The 25,117-nt window shown below is 41.3% G+C and overlaps 1 protein-coding gene across 1 annotated transcript in view; it reads left to right on the top strand.

The window, feature by feature from the left end:
* Positions 1-25,058, top strand: part of MAP3K13 (mitogen-activated protein kinase kinase kinase 13) — an 81,571-nt gene extending 56,513 nt beyond the window's left edge. The window contains exons 6-13 of the mRNA XM_075180083.1: positions 5,378-5,536; positions 12,315-12,423; positions 15,390-15,499; positions 15,752-15,868; positions 16,744-16,881; positions 16,966-17,734; positions 18,764-19,132; positions 19,332-25,058. Coding sequence (XP_075036184.1) covers positions 5,378-5,536; positions 12,315-12,423; positions 15,390-15,499; positions 15,752-15,868; positions 16,744-16,881; positions 16,966-17,734; positions 18,764-19,132; positions 19,332-19,433 — 1,873 coding nt within the window. The 3' untranslated portion in view covers positions 19,434-25,058. The remainder of the gene's footprint in view (positions 1-5,377; positions 5,537-12,314; positions 12,424-15,389; positions 15,500-15,751; positions 15,869-16,743; positions 16,882-16,965; positions 17,735-18,763; positions 19,133-19,331) is intronic.
* Positions 25,059-25,117: the final 59 nt, after the last annotated feature.

Consider the following 25,117-nt stretch of genomic DNA (forward strand, 5'->3'; position numbering starts at 1 on the left):
GGAACTTAAAGCACCAAGGTTGTATGCCTACAAGCTCCAATGATCAGATCTGACCCAGGCTTTAGGTTTTAATAGGACACAATAAACAACATTGATATAATAAGCCAATCAATGGCCTCATCCTTTGAGTACAATGATTTATTTCTAGAGTCCCTCTTAGTGCATTACAGGTATATGTTGTTATAGCATTTAGACTAAGGCATGTACATAGTTGTCTAATAACATGGCATTGTTATCTGCATCAACTGATCTACTGTGTACCGACCCGGCTTGTCAGTTAACCCTTCTCCTGCTGAATCCCTGGCTTATCTACATCAACTGATCTACTGTGTACCGACCCGGCTTGTCAATTAACCCTTCTCCTGCTGAGTCCCTGGCTTATCTGTATTAACTGATCTACTGTGTACCGACCCGGCTTGTCAATTAACCCTTCTCCTGCTGAATCTCTGGCTTATCTGCACCAACTGATCTACTGTGTACCGACCCGGCTTGTCAATTAACCCTTCTCCTGCTGAATCCCTGGCTTATCTGCATCAACCGATCTACTGTGTACCGACCCGGCTTGTCAATTAACCCTTCTCCTGCTGAATCACTGGCTTATCTGCATCAACTGATCTACTGTGTACCGACCCGGCTTGTCAGTTAACCCTTCTCCTGCTGAATCCCTGGCTTATCTACATCAACTGATCTACTGTGTACCGACCCGGCTTGTCAATTAAACCTTCTCCTGCTGAGTCCCTGGCTTATCTGTATCAACTGATCTACTGTGTACCGACCCGGCTTGTCAATTAACCCTTCTCCTGCTGAATCCCTGGCTTATCTGCACCAACTGATCTACTGTGTACCGACCCGGCTTGTCAATTAACCCTTCTCCTGCTGAATCCCTGGCTTATCTGCATCAACTGATCTACTGTGTACCGACCCGGCTTTTCAATTAACCCTTCTCCTGCTGAATCCCTGGATTACCTGCATCAACTGATCTACTGTGTACCGACCCGACTTGTCAGTTAACCCTTCTCCTGCTGAATCCCTGGCTTATCTGCATCAACTGATCTACTTTGTACCGACCCGGCTTGTCAATTAAGCCTTCTCCTGCTGAATCCCTGGCTTACCTGCATCAACCGATCTACTGATCTACTGTGTACCGACCCGGCTTATCAATTAACCCTTCTCCTGCTGAATCCCTGGCTTATCTACATCAACTGATCTACTTTGTACCGACCCGGCTTGTCAATTAAGCCTTCTCCTGCTGAATCCCTGGCTTATCTGCATCAACTGATCTACTGTGTACCGACCCGGCTTGTCAATTAACCCTTCTCCTGCTGAATCCCTGGCTTATCTGCATCAACTGATCTACTGTGTACCGACCCGGCTTGTCAGTTAACCCTTCTCCTGCTGAATCCCTGGCTTATCTGCACCAACTGATCTACTGTGTACCGACCCGGCTTGTCAATTAACCCTTCTCCTGCCGAATCCCTGGCTTATCTGCAGCAACTGCATATAAAACATTATTTTATATGCCATTATTTTGTTTTTCCTGATTGTACATTTACAAGTAACTACTTTTTACCTGTTATTATTCTACTATTTATATTCCTTTATCTTGTTTTTCCTGATTTTATATTTACCAGCAACTACTTTTACCTGTTATTATTCTTGCCTATTTCCATTGTCCTTATTACCTCTCCTTCTATTATTCCTTGCCTTCCACGCCCTAATTTGGTTATTGTCCTCCATCTTGCTATTGTCTCCCTGCTTATTCTTACCTGTTATCTGCTGTCCTTATTATCTTACTGTTCTGCTATCATTCTTACCTGTCTTCATTGTCCTTATTATCTCACTGTACTGTTGTTCCATGCCCTCCACGCCCTAATTCGTTATTATCTTCTACCTTTTCATTGTCTTCCTACCATTGTTCTTACCTGTTTTTCACTGTCCCCACTATCTCACTGTTCTGTTACTCTCTCTCCCTACTATGCCTCCCTGCTCTCACTCCATACCCATACTCTCCCCACGCCCTACCTCTCCCGTTCCTCCCCGCCATCCTCCGCGCGCTGCTCATCTTGCTAACCTCATCCCCATTTCCCCCCTCTCCTCTCCCCCTTTCTTCTGTGCCCTCTGGAATGCCAGATTCGTCCACAACAAGCTGACTGCTATCCACGACCTCTTTCTATCCAACTCCTTTAACCTTCTTGCCGTTACTGAAACCTGGCTCTCCGATTCTGATACTACTTCCCCCGCTGCCCTCTCCTATGGTGGCCTCTCCTTCACCCACTCCGCCAGGCCTGGTGCCCGCCCAGGCGGTGGAGTTGGCCTCCTCCTCTCCTCCACCTGTACTTTTCGTGTCATTCCCCCTGAACCCACCCTCTCCTTCTCCTCCTTTGAAGCTCCCTCCATCCGCCTCTTCTACCCCATCCACCTCCGCGTCACTGTCATCTACCGCCCCCTGGCCCCACGTTCCTCTTCCTTGACAACTTTGCTAGCTGGCTTCCTTACCACCTCTCCTCCGATCTTCCCTCGATCATTCTCGGTGACTTTAACATCCCCATCGAGAACCACACCTACCCTGCTTCCAGCAAACTGCTCACACTCTCTACCTCCCTTGGTCTCACCCAATGGATCTCCTCCTCTACCCACTGCCTTGGTCACTCCCTTGATCTTGTCATCTCCTACCTATGTAGTCTCTCCGACTTCTCCATCTCTCCCTTTCCTCTATCCGATCACAATCTCCTCTCCTTCTCTCTCTCCTCTTCTCCTGCTCCCCGCCTCCTGCCCAAATCTACTCTGTCCATACGCAACCTCGACGCTCTTGACCCTGCCTCTCTGTCCTCCTCTCTCCATACCCTTCTTTCTCCCCTTTCCTCCCAGGCCTGCCCCAACCAGGCGGTCTCCCTCTACAATCACACCCTCACCTCCGCTCTGGACGCGGTCGCCCCTGCCCACTCCGTCCACCCCCTGCTGCTCCAAACCCCAACCCTGGCACTCCAAATTTACCCGCTTCCTCCAAAAATGCTCCCGTTCCGCCGAACGTCACTGCTGAAAGTCCCGCTCCCTGGCTGACTTCCTCCACTTTAAATTCATCCTTTCATCCTACAGCTCTGCCCTCTCACTCGCTAAACAATCTTTCTTTAAATCATTCATCTCTTCCCAGTCCTCTAACCCCCGCCGCCTCTTTGCCACCTTCAGCACTCTCCTGGCCCCCTCCCCTCCCCCCCTCCCTCCTCCCTGACTGCCTCTGATTTCGCCTCCTTCTTCTCCTCTAAAATCGAGGCCATCCGACTTGAAATCTCCTCCTCCACTCTCTCTTCCACCCCTCCCACTCTTCTGTCCTCCCCCCCCAACCACCTTCCCCTCCACTCCTTCCGTCCCACCACCGGCGAGGAAGTCCACTCTCTCATTTCATCCTCCCCCCCCCACTACCTGTCCCCTGGATCCCATCCCCTCCCACCTTCTTCGCTCCCTTTCCCCCACCACCTGCTCCCACCTCGCTCACCTCTTTAATCTCTCCCTCTCCACTGGCATCTTCCCCTCCTCCTTCAAACATGCTCTCGTATCCCCCATTCTTAAGAAACCTAATCTCGACCCCACTTCTCTCTCGAACTATCGCCCCATATCTCTTCTCCCTTTTGCCTCCAAAATTCTCGAGAGGCTTGTCTGCAGCCGTCTCACCTCCTACCTTTCTGAATACTCCCTCCTTGATCCTCTCCAGTCTGGTTTCCGCCCCCTCCACTCCACTGAAACTGCCCTGGCTAAAGTCACCAATGACCTCCTCTCTGCAAAAGCCAGGGGCCACTTCTCCCTTCTCATCCTCCTTGACCTCTCTGCAGCCTTTGACACCGTTGACCACCCCCTCCTCCTTCACACTCTCCAGTCTTTCGGCCTCTCCGGCCCAGTCCTGTCCTGGTTCACTTCTTACCTTACTCACCATTCCTTCTCTGTCACCACCTCTGGGTCTCTCTCCCCCCCATCCACCCTTCCAGTCGGGGTCCCTCAGGGCTCTGTTCTGGGACCCTTACTCTTCTCTCTATACACCTCCTCCCTGGGTGAACTCATCAGCTCCTTCGGCTTCAGCTACCACCTTTACGCTGACGACACTCAACTATACCTCTCCTCTCCTGATCTCTCTCCCTCCCTCCTCTCTAGGGTGTCCGCCTGCCTCTCTGCCATCTCCTCCTGGATGTCCTCTCGATTCCTCAAACTTAACCTTGCCAAAACTGAGCTCATAGTTTTTCCTCCCTCTCATACCCCATCCCCTTCTGACCTCTCCATCACTGTCGACAACACCTCTATCTCCCCTGTCCCCCAACTTCGCTGCCTTGGTGTCATCCTCGACTCCTCTCTCTCCTTTGGCCCCCACATCCTCTCTCTGCCGCTTCCAGCTCCGCAACATCGCTCGCATCCGGCCCTTCCTCTCCCAAGATGCCACCAAATGCTTTATCCACTCTCTGATCATCTCCCGCCTGGACTACTGCAACCTCCTCCTCACTGGCCTCCCCCACTCTCATCTCGATCCCCTTCGATCCGTCCTTAACGCTGCAGCTAGGCTTATTTTCCTCTCTCGCCGCTCCTCTTTTGTCTCCCCCCTCTACCTAGCCCTTCACTGGCTCCCATTCCCCTTCAGAATCCTCTTTAAGCTCCTCACACTCACCTACAAGGCCCTCGCCAACTCCACTGCGCCCTACATCTCCACCCTCCTCTCTATTCATGCTCCATCCCGCCCTCTCCGTTCTGCCTCTGACCGTCGCCTCTCTTCCCCCCTTATAACCTCCTCCCACGCGCGTATCCAAGACTTCGCCCGCGCTGCCCCCCTCCACTGGAACAAGCTCTCTCCTTCCATCAGAACTTCCCCTAATCTGTCCAGTTTCAAACGGGCCCCAAAAACCCACCTTTTTATTAAAGCCTTTCTGTCTCCCACTTAACTTCCTACCTTATCTTCTGCCTCTGTCCCCCTACTCTCCCTCTCTCCCCTGCGTCTCTCTGTCTGTCCACCCCTCCCCTTAGATTGTACGCTCCTCTGAGCAGGGCCATCTCTCCTCCTGTTTCCACCACTTCTAACTCTGCTCTCCAGCTACTTAGCCCTCCTCCTCGAGGGTCCTCCACCCCACGTCCACTCTCGCTCCCTCCTCCCCCCTGGGGGTCTCCCTGTCTTCCGCGCCCTCCTTCTTGGGCCCCGTCGTTTGCGGATCCTCCCTCCCCCTTCCCCGTCCTTTCTAGCTGTGCATTGAGCTTACTGAGTTGCTGTGTTTACTGTACTGTGCTGTCTCCCATTGTATTGTAATTTTGTTTGTCTCTGTACGGCGCTGCGGATGCCTTGTGGCGCCTTATAAATAAATATTAATAATAATAATAATAATAATAATAATTGTTGATTTTGCAGGTCTTTCGGAGTTTTGCTATGGGAGCTACTGACAGGAGAAATTCCCTACAAGGATGTGGATTCATCAGCCATTATCTGGGGCGTGGGCAGCAACAGCCTCCACCTCCCTGTACCCTCTACCTGCCCTGACGGCTTTAAAATCCTCATGAAGCAAACATGGTATAAAATTACTGCATCAATAATCTGACAGCCCAATTAGCTTTGATGAGAAGATATAATAAGTTTTTATAAAACAATGACAATGATATTAAAGATGCATTCCCGGGTAGTGTGAAAAAAATGACTTACCTATGTTTCCCCTCATTGGAGCCCCAGCATGCTCTAAGCTGTTATTTTATATGGCTACATCTTACTGCTGCAAGTCCAGACTGAAACCACAGGAGGAGTGTCTGTACAGACCAGTAAGAAGCAGCAAGAACGGAGCTTGCAGCTTCTTATTACTCCTCCTGATCACACTCATCTCAGCAGGTGAATAATAATCTTTTCTGATGCTATATTAGAATAAAGGAAAACCTGTAGCTGAGACTAGGGGGAGGGGAAGGCTGGAAAATAGTTTCAGCACACAGTTGGGGGTTTAACTAAGGAAAGCACCAGTGTAAATTGATCTGGGAATCCAGATTTTAAATAAATACTTTTAAAGGCAATCTATATTTGAATGTTAACATTTTAAAAAGAAGAAACAAACACTCTATGTCTCTAATATTGTGTTTAATTGCAAAATTTGCACTAAACCACAACAGCCAATTTCGTAATTGGCTTTTATGAGTGCAGTGCAAGTTACAAAAAGAGAGCAAGTTTCTTCCTTATCTTCATTCTTAAAGTATGATACAAAGTTCAGGACACTTGGTTACAATTGACAGTCATGTGAACTAAAAGGGTTCAAAGAACCTACCCCTACTTCAGCTCCAATGCTTTAATTTGACCTATAAAGCAAATGTAATGGTCTACTTTGCCAAAGACTGGTGTGTTGTTTCTGTCATTATAGCTAACATTGACTAACTGAAACAGATAAAAGAGGTAAGGTGTTCTTTAAGCTACTCTATAGGAACAATATGTAAATAACTGGGAACAGTGATCAGCCGGCAAGAGGACAACAAGTGTCTGATAGAAGTGTCTGAGTTGAAGATATTGGAAGAACAATAGTATTATGGTCTTGTCCTGGAACAAACTGTTCCATAGAGGAAATAGAAGGGCATAATGCGAAAGCGCAGTTGATATATAGGCGAGTGCTGTGATCCCAGATTGATAAATAAACTTCCACTATGGGGAGTAATGTTACCGTCATAGTCTGATGTTGAGGCTCTATCCACAACTAGGAGTATGGGTGATAGCATTTGAGAAGGTAGGGGACCCCCAAGCCCCCATTACTCAGATTTTGAAACAAAACACGCTGTTATGTACTTGCCTGTTATGAACTTGCACTTAGAATTGCCTTTATCCAAGATGGCTGGGACTGTCTTATGAAGATTCCATCTTGGATCTCTGTTATGAACTTGCCCTTACAATAGCCCTTACCCAAGATGGCCGGGACTGTCTCATGAAGATTCCATATTGGATCTCATTTCCTGTTTGGGCCTAGAAAAGGCACTTCCTGTTTTGAAGCCTTTGCTTGAGTATTGTGTTTGTATCTGAACTAGATGCTCCCACAGAACCTTGCTCCCATTTGTGATTTGGAATACAATTGATTGATATTTCTACCAGACCTTTATCTGTCTTGATATTGTGGATTTCACTCGTTGGATACTTGAGATGTATATATATATATATTAAAATAAATCCTGTGGTGTCCATTAGTATAGGAGTTGGAACATGGACGGGGGGAGGGTTTGCTATAGATATAGGAGTTTGGGGAAAGATGTTCATCTTAATTGCCGCTATGCGCCTGAACCAAGAGAGAAGAAAAGAGGATTTTTATACTTACGATAAATCCCTTTCTCTGATTCCATCTGGGGGACACTGCTACCATAGGGTTGTAGTTTGGGAGTGTGGAGTTGGCACTTAAATAGTTAATTTGTGGCTTCTGACAGACTCCTCCCCTCTGCGACCCCCTGTGGCTAGCCTGTGTAATTCTAAAGCCCTCAAGGAAGACGAGTCGAACAACCAAAAAGCAAACAGCAGAAGGGAGGTAAAGCAGTGTCCTCCAGATGGATTCAGAGAAAGCTATTTATCGTAAGTATAAAAACCTCTTTTTTCTTTCATCCTATGTGGGGGACACTGCTACAATGGGGACGTAAAAAAGCAGCCCCCTTAAGGGAAGGACTGTCGTGGAAGCCCAGCTCATAGTACGCTACGATCAAAGCTAGCATCAGAGGATGCAAACCCATTGAACTAATAAAATTTGGTGAATATGTGGACAGAGGACCAGGTGGCCACCTGACATAGCTTATCAGCCGAGGCCCCATTGCGCGCAGCTCAGGAAGCCCCCACAGACCTGGTGGAGTGTGTCGTAATGTGGGTAGGTACAGTCGAGTTGGCCTTAAGGTATGCCTGTTTTATTGTAAATGTAAGTCATCTAGCAATGGTTTGCTTAGAAGCTGGCAAGCCTCTTCTTTGGAAATCGATCAGGACAAAAAGAGAAACCGTACATCGGATACCCAAAGTTCTTTTGACATAAATACGTAATGACCTGACCACATCCAGATATTCTAAGGCGGAACCCGCAGATGCATCTTGAAACACTATAACCACTATTTACTGATTAATGTGAAACCCAGAAACTACTTTTGGTTAAAAAGGAAGGGATAAACCGAAGCACCGCCCTGTCGTAATGGAAGATCAGGAAAGGTTCCCTGCAGGAAAGTTTCCTCCGTGCTCAGCAATGGTTTGGTGCCTCCAGAAGAAACCAACATGCTCATGAAGGCAGGTGGAGCTCTCTATTACCTGCTCCCTGTCTGTCGACCTTGGCTAGATTTCTTTAATTCTTAAATACCACCTGTTCTGCTGGGCTTCCAGAGTTAAGCCCGCAGACAGTAGTATACTTTCTATCTCCCCCTAATCGTGTCCTGCGCTCTAGATCCAATCCTCCCCCTTCCCCTCTTGAGGAGAGGATTTGGAACATTCCCAAGATGGCGCCTGCAAACACACCGAGTTCCAGCGCTCTATGCCCTACAGACCAGCGCCGGACCTCAGAAATTATGTGACCACGGGATTTTGCGTCGCCCATCAGCATCAGTACATGCTGGATTCCGACGCTCTATGCCCGACAGAGCAGCGCCTGTCTTCAGAATAATACGACCGAGGGTTTTACCCAACAGCATTTGTAGGAGAGAGTAAAATGCAGTCAGTGAAAGCCTCTACCGTTCTCACTGTGTCTGCTACTACCCAGCCGAAAACTGTGAGTAGTGTGCTGTTCCAGCACCGATATAAAAAAAACAAACAAAAAACTATCAGCTAAAGAAAAAGTGAGCCCAACTCCTTGGGCACTTAAACTACTTGACTAGTTACAGGGGGTTGCAGAGGGGAGGAGTCTGTTAGCAGTCACAAATTAACTAGTTAAGTGCCAACTCCACACTCACCAACTACAAGCCCATGGTAGCAGTTATGGATGCATGCAGTGAGTAGCTCCATAACCAGAGCAAATATTAAGGGGGACAGAGGGCAGCCCTGTCGTTTACCACTGTGAATGTGAAAGGTAGAGGAAGTAAAGCCGTAAGTAAAGATGAAGAGGCAGATTGAATCAGCACTAGAATTTCTTGAATTATGTCAATGCGTTTCAGGAGGTTGAATCCTTCCTTATAACAGAATGATTAACTTCATCATTTGTGATGATTAATCTTGATATCTCTGGGATTGGAGAGCCTGTGAGCCCTGTCTACATGTAGCATATCTTTATGCAGATTAGATTGCATTTGGAGAGAAAGCCCTTCCAGATAATCGGGTAGGGCATTACTCGTAACAGTCTCTGGAACATTTTTAATGTGGATATTATTTCATCTGTTGTGATTTGTAAGGTCTTCCAGATGCTCTTTGAAGATTCAAATTCAGACCGAAGATCTGTCAGGTCCTTGTCAGTGGTATATTAATTCTTGCAGATTCATGTAGTTTTTGTTCCATGGCGTTTTCTTATGTGACTTCAGATCTGAATTCAGTGATAATTGCTCTCATATCTGACTGTATAGTTTCCGTAACAATGGTCATGATGCCACTAGCGGTTAGGGAAGGCTCCATTACGGAGGTATCTGAGTTTTTCTGGGCAATCTGCAGGGATTTTGGAGCTGGCTTTCTCTAGAGCTTTAATGCTATTATTTGTAGGCATAGTCACTGATTTCCTGTGTCTGTGCGACATGATGAAATACATATAAAAAGACAGTCAAGATGAGACTCAGCTCAGCATGAGTTAGTATGAGTTTGGTTAACAAATACAAGGCTTCCCCTTGTAGAATTAAAATGACAGTGGTAGCATATCAAGAAGAACATGTTCTCTCTTTGTGCCCTGGGTCGTTACATTGGAAAAGACATGAGCATGGATACAGAAAGATGAGTAGCTGCAGACACAGGTAAAGGTTTAGCTAGTAAGGTTGCAAATCACCAGCAGAGGGCAGAAACGTCTCAGATATAGAGAGTGGCAAAGTAAAGGGTAAATACAGGAGATATTAGTATGGCTATATGCTGGTCTCCCAGTCTCACTGTAGGGGTCCTCTAGAGGCTGGCCACTGTAATCTGCAGGGTCTGTATAGGGTGAATGCAAATATGGCACGAGAGTGTGTCCCCTCAAAAGCAAGGTGCAAATGAGATATTACCTCAGGGGGAGCTGGGATGCAGTTCAAAGGCACACTGTATGTGGGGAAATCATTGCTGTGTGCCAGGACACTGGATCAGGTAAGTGGTGGTTTAGTTGAAGTCTGTGAGTGAGCTGAGCAGTGTTGGTGCTAAAGATAGGGCACAGGACAGAGACTCTGTTGGCTTAGCCAACACCAATGGCGGCGGGGTTCGATTCCATGATGTGGGGGCAGTTCAGTCAGGTTGGCTGACTAAACGACCATTAGTGGAGTAAGGAGAGCAGCGTAGTCTCCAGGGGTAGCCAGATGCAAGACCCAAGAAGTTTGGTGGCCACCAGTAGTTGTGTGGCAGTAAAACAGGCCGCAAGGCTCCATTGCTGATCAACAGACCAAGCTGGGTCCTGCGCCAGAAGAAAAACAGCGTCTGCTGGTTAGGGACATGTAGCCCAGCAGTTGGTAAAACTAGCAGGGTAGGAACCACGATGGAGTAGGATTGCTGAGGGTCAGTGCGGAGCTCACTTTTAAAGCAGTCTATCACTGATGATGTCCAGATCACGCCCCGCACAATTGTTTTTTCATATAAGCTTTCCACACATAATTATTAATGGCACAGATATATTCACTTTACTCAATATGTGTTTCAATGTATGAAATAATCAGACCACACATGTTATAAGTAATTTATGTTCTTCTCAGACACCTACATTAATTTACATAAGCTATAGAGTAATTGTCAGTTAATCTCTTCAGCACCTTAATGGTAATCATTGCTTCTCTATATACAGATACTGTAATTATACTTCTATTTTACATAAGTTACATTGACAGTAGCTTTCTCAAAATATATATAAATAAATATTTCATACAGGATTTTAATTATAGGTAATTATTTGCTTGATGATTCTAGTGTTGAGTCTTTAAAAGGAGTAGTACATATTAAATATTTAGTATTTTCCTTTTTTCATGCATATTTCACTGTGCTACAATTTAATGTTGTCTATAGTTAAAGAAAATGTTATAATAACTACAGTCACTAAATGTAATTTACAAAGGGACCATCAGGTGTATTATTTTATTGATCATTGTATGTGCCTATTTAAAGACACATTGATGTTTTCAGAGTAGGGAAAATGTATTTTTATTTATTTTTTTGTTTCATATTCATGAATTCATGAATTTCTCTAGTTGCTAAATTGCCTATCGAACATGATTTACATCCCTGTTATGCTGCTTACTAGAACTGTTTGACATAGAGTCCACTTTAATGAAACAATGGAAAGGGGTAAGTGGCTTACGCTACTCCCCATAGTGACAACTTCAAAAGAAAAAGTTACTTTTGACAAATGCCATATTTCGTTATTTTGGGTAGACTGCTTATATGTTTTAATTCTATATTCACTGGCTTTCCCATACTGAATAAATGTTTTAGTGGAGATGTTATGTCAGTTTCCAGTATAATTGGATACCATAAAATATGGGTTGAGGCTTCACATGTAAGAATCTAAGGGGATATATTTACTGAGCTGCAGGTTTGAAAAAGTGGAGATGTTCCCTGTAGTGACCAATCAGACTCTAGTTATCATTTATTTAGTACATGATACAAAATGACAGCTAGAAACTGCTACAATCTGATTGGTTGCTATAAGCAATATCCCGCAGTTTAGTAAATATAACCCCCAAGTCTTATGATATTGCATATGTACAGTAATAATAAAAGGCTGTTTTCACATAACACACTATTGGAGTAGTTGGCACATTACAATTGCTGGTATTATTTTGGGCTATTATTTGTGAAGAAATTGCATATAGGTAAATCAAGTCTCTTTATGTTATCTGCAATGCTTTGGCTCTTTTAGGTCACACATATAAGTTAAGCTGGTGATGAAGAGCAAAGACACAATTTTAAAAGACAATTTTAGGCTGTTTAAAGATTTGTTCTTTAAACTGTTTATTCTTGATAGACCCTGTTTTTAATAATGACCAACTTCTCAGTTCTGTATGCTAGCTGTTATTCTCTAGTTTAAGTAGTCTATACGTTCATATTTATTTAGGAGACAAATGTCAAATATAATAGAATTGTATTATGACCCATGACCTGTGTTCACAGTATGCTACAACATAAGTCCACCTTAAACAATGTCAGTGTGCATAGTTTGCAACTGTGGAAAATTTTACACTTACTACAATTATACAGTTTTCATTCTATTTGCATTCTGCAGGCAAAGCAAACCCAGAAACCGTCCATCATTCCGGCAGATCCTCATGCATCTGGACATTGCATCTGCTGATGTCCTGGGAACACCTCAGGAGACATATTTTAAATCACAGGTATGATGACACTGGTATCTACTATAATTACTACACCTGTTAGGAAAAAGAAATTGAATAGGTTCCAACAAGTTCAATCACAACCTGATTCAATGTTACATTAAAAACTACCTATAAATAATTACAGCTATTTACTCCAGAAAATATGTACAGTTTTGTAGAATCATCAGGATGCATTATAGTATTTTAAAACATAAGTATTTGATCTGTAGGAAAGCCAATTGGTGTTCTGTGAAGTGAGAGGCACTTTTACATTACAATAAATATTTTTATGGGCTTTGAAAGCATGAAGCGCTATTGAAAGGAAGGGCCCAACCCCCAAAAAAAGTAGAAAACATAAGTTGTAAAAAGAGCGATAATGCCTGCCATTGTCATTTTTGGGGGGAAGAAAGCAGACACATTAAATTAGACTAGCCCTATATTGATTGTATCATATACACCATTGTGCAGTAGATTTATGTTGCCATTTACACTATAAGATCTACCTCAAATGGATGCCCATAATACTTGGTGCAAGTGATTGTATTAATAATCTACTAGAAGATTAGAAAGTTATTATAGTTACCATAGTCCTACCTGTACAGTAGTAATGCCAGTTAGTAGCCATTTTGTATTATCTAGCTGTAATGCTGGCCACATGTGAAGGTTAGGTATACAAATGTGGTCCATTTTGATAACATTTCTGACCATTGTACAGTGTGTGGTACCTTTCTAACCAATCAAAATCAGATCTGCTTGAGATCACTGGCTGAAATGGAAATGGAAGAGGCATTTATGCAGCTAGTTCACAGTATTACAATGCTGTCATTTGGCCAAGAACCTGAGTAACTGAATCTTTGCGATTGGACGCATTTCTGTAGAATTTACCCAGTGTAACTGGAGAAAGTGGGAATATGCCTTGAATATTTTTCAGGTTCTGTGAGCAGGGGAAAGTGATTGTAGGCTGTCAATATGTCATAGTCAAGAGGAGGATTTTGAGGTGAAAAAAACAATTTATACAGGAAGGGGCAGTGTGTGTAGCAGTGTAACACAAGTAGGTTTTGGAGGTGAGATTAAAATTGTTGTTTGATTAAATTAAGTTCCCCAAAGGATGTGCAAGAAAAGTCAGACATAGAAGGCGCTGTAAGAATGCCTCTCTTTATACTAATCCTCCTTCCCTTCAACTTGTAGAACCACAGTGGACCATATTACAACCATTTGGGATATACTTCCTCAGTAACTCTGCTTAATATACTCCTGAATAATTTTAAATGTGAACAGAGCTGAGCTAGTGTTGCTAGAAGCTGATTGGATGGCTTCCTCTGCTCATCCAATCAGTTTTTTAAATCCTTCACACCTGGAGAATATACTGAATGGGTGTGTTTGTGTATGTCTATCTCCTGGATGTCGGGGCATCCTCAGGGAAGAACTACAGTAATTAGTTAATGGAGGGGTTATGAAAATAAATTTTATATATTTCTTTTTGTTAATTTTTACAAGATAGTAGTATTGTATGAGTTATGTTCTAGCTTTTTAATATTCTCTTAGAGAAAGATGTAGATTTGGTAGGGCAACATAACAAACCATTAGTCTTTTGTGCTGAAGCAAGCCCCCAGGTGAGTCAGCGCACATTTTGTGTGTTACAGATAACTTGAGAGTCGATGTAGCCTCCTCCTGGTGCATATGACTCAGAGGTTTTTAGCAGAAGATAAAAATAGCCCATTTTCTGCTCTGATGACGGCTGAAGTGGCTAGAACATTTCTCAGCATATTATGCTCCTCTTGTAATGCCAGCTACTCTGAAAGGGTTTTAATAGCCTTGCTAAAACTATAGTAATTCTGCTCTCCACATCCTTCCCTCTTCTAACCATTCTTCTACTGCTTTATTTATCCAGTAAAAGATCTTTTCTGTACTACTATACTAGCCCACAGCCATATCCTTTATCCACGCTTTTTCCCGATGTTCATTCATTACTTGATATAGTTTCATTCCAGCCTTACAGCTGTATAGAGTAATTCAGTACAGCACAGAAATAACATTCACTAGGTGTTATATAGCATTAAAATCAATAGTACATATTGTCTTTCTATGGCATGTCTTATTGTGTGATTTATGCCTTCTACATTTTATTCCTCTACCAGACTAACTTTAGGCAAACAGCTGGATCCTGTATATGACAAAAAATACCTAAAAATGGTTAAAGTTTCATGATCACATATCTGAATACTATTATCGGTCTGTTCCAAGGGCTAAAATTCTATGGCTTCACTATTTTTTTATGTTCTCAATAATCTATCAATTTCTACCTCCCCCTGTAAAAAGTATTACATAATTTCCTTTTTAAATAGAAAGTAGATTCCTCTAGAAACACAGCTCAGAGATAAAAATTTAAAACATTTAATATGCCACAAAAAGGTATATGACAGGGCAATCGTGTGTAGTTTTTGCATATGCCTCAATTTAAAGGCCTAAATAATCTAAATTAATTATTAATCTTCGATGATCCTAACAGTTATAAGCCAGAGAGGCTAATGCCTTTAAATTATGCATAATTGGAAATTAAAAGCCCTACAAAGTTCAATAAATGTAGTGTTTTTTCTTACAAGTTACATTCTGTGCTTTTTAGCAATATATTTATATCAGCTGTTTATTTCCTTGCCTTGAGATATGATACAAAGCTGCTTTCTAGATACAGTTATGGTCAACAAGTCAGTATTAGCAAACAACTCCACCTAATGATATCGATACACAGCTAAAATAAACAGAAGGCAGAATAAACCTATAAAGAAAAAGCAACATGTTTAGTAAATGTTGCAGGAAGGCACATGTAAGGCATTAAATTGATTATCTGAGGTGGAATTCCCATTTGTTATGTCAATTTAACAGAACTGTGCCCAAAACATTGACTACTAATTTATAATGATTATATCATACACACTTCCTCATAGGTATTGTTCACAATTTTCCTCCATTTTCCCCATTATTAGGCTGAATGGAGGGAGGAAGTGAAGAAGCATTTTGAGAAGATTAAGAGTGAAGGGACCTGTATCCACCGTCTGGATGAGGAGCTCATCCGCAGGCGCAGAGAGGAACTAAGGTGAGTTTTTATACATTAATTGAGATGCAAAAAAAATAGCTATTGGGTAACATAAAAAGATCTTGATATATCTTCTCTTATGTTACGTTACATTTATTGTTGTAAAATGTAGTGTAACATTATAGTAAATATACATGGCTTTTGATCATAGAAAACTGCCTCCATTGTTTTGTATCACAGCATTTGTCCCATCACTTTATTGTTATTTCTGCTGGTTATTCATGTGAAGATATAATTGTATGTTCCCACCAGACATGCACTGGATATTCGTGAGCATTATGAGCGGAAGCTGGAGAGAGCCAATAACCTGTACATGGAGCTCAGCGCAATCATGTTGCAGTTAGAGGTCCGCGAGAAGGAATTAGTCAGGTATATCAATGTCATACACATTACATACATACGAGTATAGCACTAATAATAATGTGCATTTTCATAGGGACAAGGATTTGTGTCATTAATTAACTGTATCAATGCTTAGTGCAAAGCTGGGTACATACTACAGAAAATTACTTCAGATGCGATTTCTGTAACGATTTTACCAATAACTGAAAGTCCCAATGAACATGCAGGTTTATGTGTACACACCTACACAATTTACCTTCAGATCTGTGCTCTTAATCTCTCATAACCAGCTGCTGAAAAGGTTGTGACTCTGCACACTCTACAGTTATTTTCCAACAATGCAGGTCGTGAGTGCATACACACTTTCAGATTTGTCCGACAACGTTCCATCGTTGATCGTGATTTTTAGGAAGGTTATAAAATCAAATCAAACGATACAATGTTCTTTGGTATGATAAAACATGTCGTTTACCTTGTTATCAACGCGGTAACTGGATCAAAAAACCTGTAGTGTGTACCCAGCTTAAGACAATGATAGCAGCAGGAGTTAAAGTGATACCATTTATTAGCAAACTGACATAAGAAATTACCATGCCTGACCTAAGAAACCTCAAAACCTTGTAACTTTAGTCTATTCATTTAGCCAACAAAATATTTCGCTCTAGTTCCATGAATGCAGTATACATTGCTCAGTATTTTCTCTGTCTTTTTGTGTTTTTCTGTATTATTGTGTGATCATTACTATTTTTCTATGTAGACTTTTCAGAAGTATTTTTAAGTTGCTGCCATGAAAGTTACTCCGAATAGTCCCTTCCAACTTGGGTTTTGTTCTACACTCTAATAAAAAGAAATCTGATAATATATATTTTATAATAATAATAATGACACTGTAACTTCTCTAGACGTGAACAGGCTGTAGAGAAAAAATACCCTGGGACATACAAGCGTCACCCTGTCCGCCCTATTGTCCATCCTAATGCTGTTGAGAGATTGATCAAAAAGAAAGGTTCTTCCTCCAAATCAGTTACTCAGACAAGACGGTACGTAGCTATTAAGGTCAATAATCTAGCGGTAACCCATTTTAACTTTACAGACTAACCTTACTTTTTTTTTTTTTTTTGCAGTCCGGACCTATTGAAATCAGATGGTATTGCCAGCGTAGAGGCAAATGCACCTAGTATGTCTCCCATGTCTGGAAGTCCAAAGATATCATCAGGAGGGAAGAGTCGGTACCGAAGCAAGCCGCGTCATCGGCGAGGGAACAGTAAGGGCAGTCATGCAGACTTCTTGAGTGTTCTAAAAAACCAGGAATCTACTTCTGCATCCCAAGCTACTTATCATCTGCCTCCTGCTTCTCCACTATTTACTCCACCCAGCCCTCGGCATGAACCTATCCAACCTATGTCGATACGCCACCAAACCCTCAATGTGCATGGGCAGAATATTGCAAACTGTGCCAACAACTTACGCTACTTTGGCCCTGCAGCTGCACTAAGAAGTCCTCTAAGCTGCCATGCTCAGCGGTGTATGTCGGGGTCTAGTCCCGACCTTCTGTCCAGCACAGTGGAGGCTGACTGCCGCATACAATCTGAAACCAACTGGGACTACTGTCAGCAGGATCCTTACAACCCTTGTACAGGCTGTGCTGAGGCCACTCCTCAGCCAACCATGGATCAGAAATCTTGGGAAAATTCTAGAGGTGAAAGTACAGAGCTGAGCAACTCTAAAGGAAACCCACCAGAGTCCCCAAGGCATAGTCACATCCAAGAGGGATCTGAGACACAGCAGAGTAGTGTTGACCATTTTCCCATTATCAGGGCTGCAGTAGGTGTGAGTGCTCTAACTGTTCCTACACCTCCTGCTCTTCCACGAAGGATACGTTCTCTAAGAAAGGTAAGTACATTTTGTACCTTACTTCCTTTGCTGTTCTTTAGTTTATATGAAGACAGTGTTTAGTTTGTTTATTGGGTTGGGGAGATCAGCTGAAGGCTTTGGGCAATGTAGCCTATCATTAGATTAGTACATATATGTGGCTGTGAGGACTCGGTGAACCACTCTGCCTACATAAGGTCTGCTGAGAGGGACGGGAATCAATTCTTCTGCAGGCATTCTCAACTAGGATTGGGCTTCTGGGTTAAAGACTGAATGAATTAGCCAATTATGTTTTATATAAACATTCAAAAAATGTTATTTTGACTTTATTCTTTTGTTCTTGCATAAATCCCTAGATAGAACCCAACTTTAAAATAATATATCTTCATATAGTTTTAGTGTATCTTATATGTGTTTAATAGGGCGATAGTGCTTATCTGTTGCACTTTCATACTTAAAATTAGAATTTCAATAAATGTTATATTTTCCAAAATGTGCCACAATTTTGATCTTGGACTATGCAATATGATTGTGACAGACTTTCAGATTCTGTCATGTCTCAAATTTTACACAGTGCATAGTGGTTGAATATATAGCATGACACTGTGAGAGTGTGAGTACACAAACTATGTTCTACAGCTCTCAACCTAGGTGCTTTGTTTTGGTGTGTAGGTGTTTTTATTGGTTCAGGAAATATGTTTGGCTGGTAAGAGTTCTCCAAAAACAGCACCATCACTTCTCTTAAGGTGGAATACAACTAACGATGTTGCTTGCATTGTTACAAGCACTACAGGAAATAAATATATATATATATATATATATATATATATATATATGAGTAATCTTATATCATAGCTGTAACATTTTGTGTTAGGTATTTTAGATATTCCTAACTTATTAATTGCATGGTCCCACAGTAAGCATGCCACTTCTGAAAAGCATTCCATCTTCTAGATAGAATGAGCATGGGCTACTTCTTGGGGAAATGGAAGTAAATACTATATTAAACTTGCTACATTCTAATACATTGATTGTGTATCTGCTCCATAGAATGGAGATGAATCATCAGAGGAAGAAGAGGGAGAGGTCGACAGCGAGGTTGAATTCCCCCGAAGACACAGACCCCCAAGAGGAATGAGCACGTGCCAGTCCTATTCCACTTTCAGTTCAGAGAACTTCTCAGTCTCTGATGGGGAGGAGGGGAACACCAGTGATCACTCTAACAGCCCAGATGATCTGGCCAGCAATCACAAGGACCACTTGGGTGACAAGTTGGAAGACCGGCTGTCCCAGACTCCAGAGATCCCCATTGAGATCTCCACACAGTCGGATGGGCTGTCTGACAAGGAGTGTGCAGTGAGACGGGTCAAGACTCAGATGTCTTTGGGCAAACTGTGCTCAGAGGAGCACAATTACGAGGTAAGTTAGCACCTGATTAAATGTTAAAGAAAACCTGTATAATAAAGATAAAATGGGAATATTCACCAAGCAGTTTGCCTAGTACCACAAAAGCTATGCAAATGTTCAGAATTTAAAAAGAAAAAAACAGGCAAAAAATGCTTAGAGGGAATTATTTTTGGCACAATTATTAATCTCTCACTTTTTCTAATGATTGTAGAACCCAGGGAATTTTGCAGAGTCTGACTGTGATTCCTCGGATGGAGAATGTTCTGACGCGACTGTACGAATCAACAACCCCAGCAACTCCTCCACCTGGTGAACAAAAAAAAAGTCTAAAAAGTCTGCCAAGAACAGTATTCAATTGCCCCTACACCTCCCAATTCCAAGCTGTTCTAGCAATGTAGACTAGAATTCTCAAGTCCACTTCCTATTCCCTTTCATCTTTAAGTGTAACCATTGCTCCGCTAAGAAAGGGACAGCAAATATGTTGCTGGTCCTGCTATCCCGCTTTAAGAATAGGGTTAACTGAAGTCTGCAATAATGAGGGCCCAAAGACTTGTTGGTGACCCCTCCTTAAAATGAACAAGCTTCTCAAAGGAAGCATTTCAAACCATGAATGGCAGGGATAAATATTTTCACAAACTGTTCAAGGTACTGTAAAATTCCATATTTATTTTTATTTTGTGTGTGTTTGGACCCTTTTTATTGTAAGATAGACTTAAAGGTGAAAAGTATAATAGCACTAAGTGAACGGATCACTGGGAAAAGCATTGTAATCATTTCTGATGGACCTGCAGATGCCTAGAGGATTTGCTGCTGTTTTTTTAGGGACCAAATATTTAATTTTTTTCTTTCAATTCGTCTTGAAAATATGCCCTTTCTATATGAAGACTGAGAGGGATACATATGCTTAAGAACAAAGCCTAGGACACACAGTATCATTGAGAATAATGTTGTGGACAAATGACTTGGTCACTTCTGTTAGTATAGCAGCATGCGACTCCAGAAAATAAAATGATGGTGCATATGAATATGGAGGCAAAAGACTGAGATTATTTAACATTTTACAAGAAAGTACAGTAGTTTCCAGACAGAACTCCTGGCTAAAAAGTGAACCAAGTTTTCTACATAGACCTTGAACTTTCAGTCATTGTTGATAATAGCGTTCAAGAACTTTCTGCCCTTCCAAATAAAATCCTGATCAGAAGTGCGGCTATCTTTAAGCTACAGTGGATAAATGCTTCAGGGCAAGATTTACAGACTCTGTTCAAAGACACCAGCACTTGGAAAAATCTCCTATGATGTGTACTCATTTTCTCTTCCTCATGGAGACAGATCATATTTTAGGGAGTGGAGAGGTCATTTACCATCCCACTCAGGAGAGATCCCAGCCATACCTCCCATTGCCTGATGGTGGAGACCTATCCTCTCTGTCCAAACACATATTCCCTGTTCCCCATAGAGGTAGAAAAGTGTCATTTTCAATGCATCTTTCACAACCACTAAAAGCACATGATGTGAATATACAGGATAGATGGGAATGAAGCACTAATATGCCATTCCAGTGCAGGGAAGCCCTGTTGCCCCCTGAGGTGACCAGGGTCAGGATTCAGGAACATGTGTTGAGGAGGTAATTCCAGTGATATCACATGGTGCACTTCCTGCTATCTAACACCTCTACTGCACATTATGGATTCTTCCTTACCTCAGAAGATGTCACGTGTGTGGTGGGGGAATATATCCAATAACATTTTCAGGATTGGCAAGATTTCTTCAAATAGAGGGGCCGAAGGAAAAAAAAAAATGTATGCAACCCAGAATATACAATATCCAGCTTGCCCCTTTTTTCTCACACTGTTGACTGAATATTTATTTTTCTCCTTAATAATATGATCCAGTTACCCTAACTGAAAGACTGCACTTATATCACATTACAGGGAACAGAGTTTCTTATTGGCTAATGTAAACGTTTTGATGTTTAAAGATCCATGCATTTTTGGTGCTGTGAAGAGATTTGATTTCAGACGCACCTGAAAGGTTGAGTATGTCATCCTGTGCACTTGTCAAAGGGATCTACTGTGTTGTGACATAATTCCAAAGTTAATTAGCCAATCAGAATTCACCATAATGGATGGATTATTCTTCCATTTACCGTGTTTTATTCTGTTCATTATGTTATTTTTTTTATTATTTTGAGTGTGTGTGTTCAGCCATAATTTTATTTCTATGGCAGGTAATTTATTTCCCTGAAAACCTCAGGACCCAGATTCAGGTGACCTGGAATTAAAAATGGACCCATTACCTACACACAGTGGAGTCAGCCATTTTGTGGGCAGGGCCAATATTCATGAGAATGCAATATCAATTCACTAGGAACCAATGACATTATTGAAATATGATTTCTGGAAAGCATCATACTTTAGTGTTGTCACAAGTTCCTAGTGATTTGAGAGACTAATATTTGATTGCTCATAAAATGGCTTACTGCAGTTTTGTAGGTGAAAAGTCCTCTTTTAGCTTGGAAAAAAGCTGTACACTTGATTCTTACAGTATAAATCTCAGCAATCACCTGAAAGTTTTTATTATTTTGAATTTGTTTACACATATCTGTAAATTTAGCCCTACTGCTGCTTGTTGGAACATGCAAACCACTTTACCATAAATGAATGCTGATCACTGAAATTAATTTTACCAATTTGATAGCTACAGATAACTTAAATATCCAAATAATCTGTACTACATCCATCTAAGAACCCTGAATATTTAACTTAATATAATATGTTGTGCCAGTATAATTTCTGCAAGGTTCTGGAAAGGTGGATGAACCATTTATATGGTGATCAGTGTTGTTATTTATATAGACACCTGCTAATTGCAAAATATGGCTTAAGAAGAGAATATAATATGTTACGTAACCTACTGATGAATTGCCGTATTTCTGTGAATATTTATTAATTCATCATATAATTTAGCATTTTATGATACTAAACTTTTAAATCAACGTCATGCTGGCTACATCACCTACAAACATTGGAGGCTGTTTTGTGGACAAATTCTGTCCAGCCTATTAATTCACTAGTTACCGTTAAGCTCACTGAGATAATGATGTCAGTCATTCCTAATGAATTGATAGGCTCAAGACTAGTTCATCCCACATCATTGCAGTAGGTGAGAAGCCTGCTTCAGGGTGGTTTTGATGCGATTTTATCTCGTAAAGATCATTTGATTTCTAAGTAACAAATGTGGCCCAATAATCTTTTTTTGCCAAATGGAGCAGGGAGCTGTTGAGTAGTAAACTGTATCACCATATGATTGCAGCATTCTTTTGGTTTCCATTTAAGTAGCCCTCTAATTGAGCAGTTTAGACACAATGGGCCTGATTCATTAGGGAAAGCAAAAGAAAGGAGTAAATTTGCACCTTGACAAAACCTTGCTGCATTGGAGAGGGATATAAATTTATAATATGGGGACAGATTTATAGTTGGGGTAGAGCATGTCCTACATGAACATTAAAGTTCATTGTAAAAATAAAGCTATCAAGTATGTGTGGGCTACATGAAAAAGCAGCCAGTATTATCTTATGTGCAAAATAATAAACTAATTTGCAATCCTTGCATTGTAAATTAATTTGTTCAGGAGCAAATTTATTCCTGTTTTTGCTTTGCTTTCCTTAATAAATTAGGCTCGGTATATTTTTCTTGGATGTATAATTAGATGCTTACATATCTGCAGGATAATAGTACCTTATTATTGATACTCAAATTGCTATACCCTGCAGTTACTCCTTTACTCAAATATTATATGAAAATATTATGGGAATCAGTCTCTAATCTCCTTGTGCCATGTTCCATATTTTAATTTCCTTACAGCAATAGGGTTAAATGTACAAACATAACAACTTTGCCCTTGCCAGAGTGTGCTGCAATTCTGCGTAGTTTTGCCAGCCTCTGGTAGAGAACTGCGAGTGTTAATCTTTGTGTAGCACCTTAGGGTGAATGAAGGGAAATGTTTTATTGTTATGAGAAACAGTATTGTATGACTTTTAAATTATTGATTTTTTTCTTTTTGTCATGTAGCAGGACTACATTAAGATTTTAAGTTATACAACATTTTAATTAACATTATTTCTGTAATGATTTGTTTTCTGTAGATCGGAATGTCTCTGTGTTTATCATTGACAGCACAATTATTCCTTTGTTCAGAAAGGGAACGAATAGGTTTTTACGATCAATTTAATTGTTTACGGATATGAATTTAGAGCGAGCTGCTTAGGAGGACCTCCGCTAATTCCAGGAATGGATTTCAAAATCATGAACTCTGTCTCTAATTTCCATATATATTGTGGAGATACAGCAGTGGATTTTCATAGGTGATCTAACTAGATTTTACAGTGTGCAAATGAATCACTCTATGCTCATGCTTAATATCACTTTATTGAAAGCACACATATGAATGATGCATGGCGAAATACAGACAATGCATTCTTCAGGAAGCGCACCTGATACATTTCCTATGCATTAGGTTTCAAAAGGGTAAATAAAAAATTATGCTCTGTAAACCTTTGCAGCTGGAGGGGTACTAAGATGGACCTACACACAGAGGACACAGCAATTTTGTGGTATGAACCAAGTGCCACAATGATGTCTTTATCTCCTAATTAATTGATAGTGTGCATTCCCAGTGGTACAATGGCTTAGCATTGCTGTCTAACAGCACTGAGATCTGTTCCCAGCAAGACTCTAAGTGGAGTTTATATGTTCTCTCCATGCTTGCGTGGGTTCCCTCTTGGTGCTCTGGTTTCCTCCCATACTGCAATGACATACTGGTAGGCTTATTGGCTTCAGAGAAAATGAACACTAATGTGTTTGTCTGTGTGGGAGGAAATATAGATTGTAAGCTCCAATGGGACAGGGACTGATGGGAATGATTAAATATTCTCTGTAACGTGCTTTGTAATATGTAGGCACTACAGTGTATATATATATATGTTAATAAATACATTCTCATGACTCTTGGTTCAGCAACATCAATATGAATATTCTCAGAAGTATTGGTTCAGTGATATCACTAGTTCTTAGTGCATGCTTATGAATATTGCTTCATCCTACAAAATAGCTGTTTTTTCCTGTGTGTAGGCAGCAGCTGCCCTATAATTTAACAGCATTTTCTTTAATAGAGTGTGGTACCTGATTAGAGCCTGCAGATGGCAATGTACTGTACATGTTTACATAATAAAAAAAGCACATGTAAGCATAATGGGTTACGGTGCTCAAAGGAAGTATTTTCCAAATGGAGTAATATGTTGCCTTTAAATAAAAATTAATGAAATACATGTAGTTTGCATACATAATCCATTGCTGTATATGATTTTCTCATTTGTCTCCATAATAATGATATTCCCACTCTCTCTTCACTCAGCCCTATCTTTGTGCTGCTCTACATATTTATGATCCTTAATTCTACCACCCATAGTTTTTCGTCTCTAGTTTTCCATTCTACCTTCATGTCCTCATTGGGGAAATATACTAATGGTAAAGAACACTGCATTATTATACAAGTACTAAAAAGTGGGATAGCAATGTAGATACAATATCTCCCCTGTTATGCAGGCTGCTAGCGATAGAAACTTATATAGTGCCACCCCGAAAGATTTCTGCATAGGATCTTCATTACAGTTCAGGTGTATATGTTACCTCATTTAGTGTCAGAGTGACATGCAGCACATTCCTTTGCTAGTAATTACACTGTCAGGATTCCCTCCATGTAAAGCCATGTTAATTTTGTGTGACAGATGTATTTTTTTGGTTCTTTCCCATTTCTACATCTCTCTTGTCCATCTGTCTTTGAACCAGCCTGACCTTTCTTTCTGGTTTGTATGGGGATGGGAAAGCAGAATGAATATTAAAGCAAACAAATGCATGGAATTAAAAGCCAGTGTACCTTACCAACTTGTGAGACTCTATTTATCAACTTTTCTTTATGATAGACTGTTTTATTTACTTG

This window comes from Mixophyes fleayi, chromosome 7, assembly GCF_038048845.1.
Source record: "Mixophyes fleayi isolate aMixFle1 chromosome 7, aMixFle1.hap1, whole genome shotgun sequence".
Classification (NCBI taxonomy): domain Eukaryota; kingdom Metazoa; phylum Chordata; class Amphibia; order Anura; family Limnodynastidae; genus Mixophyes; species Mixophyes fleayi.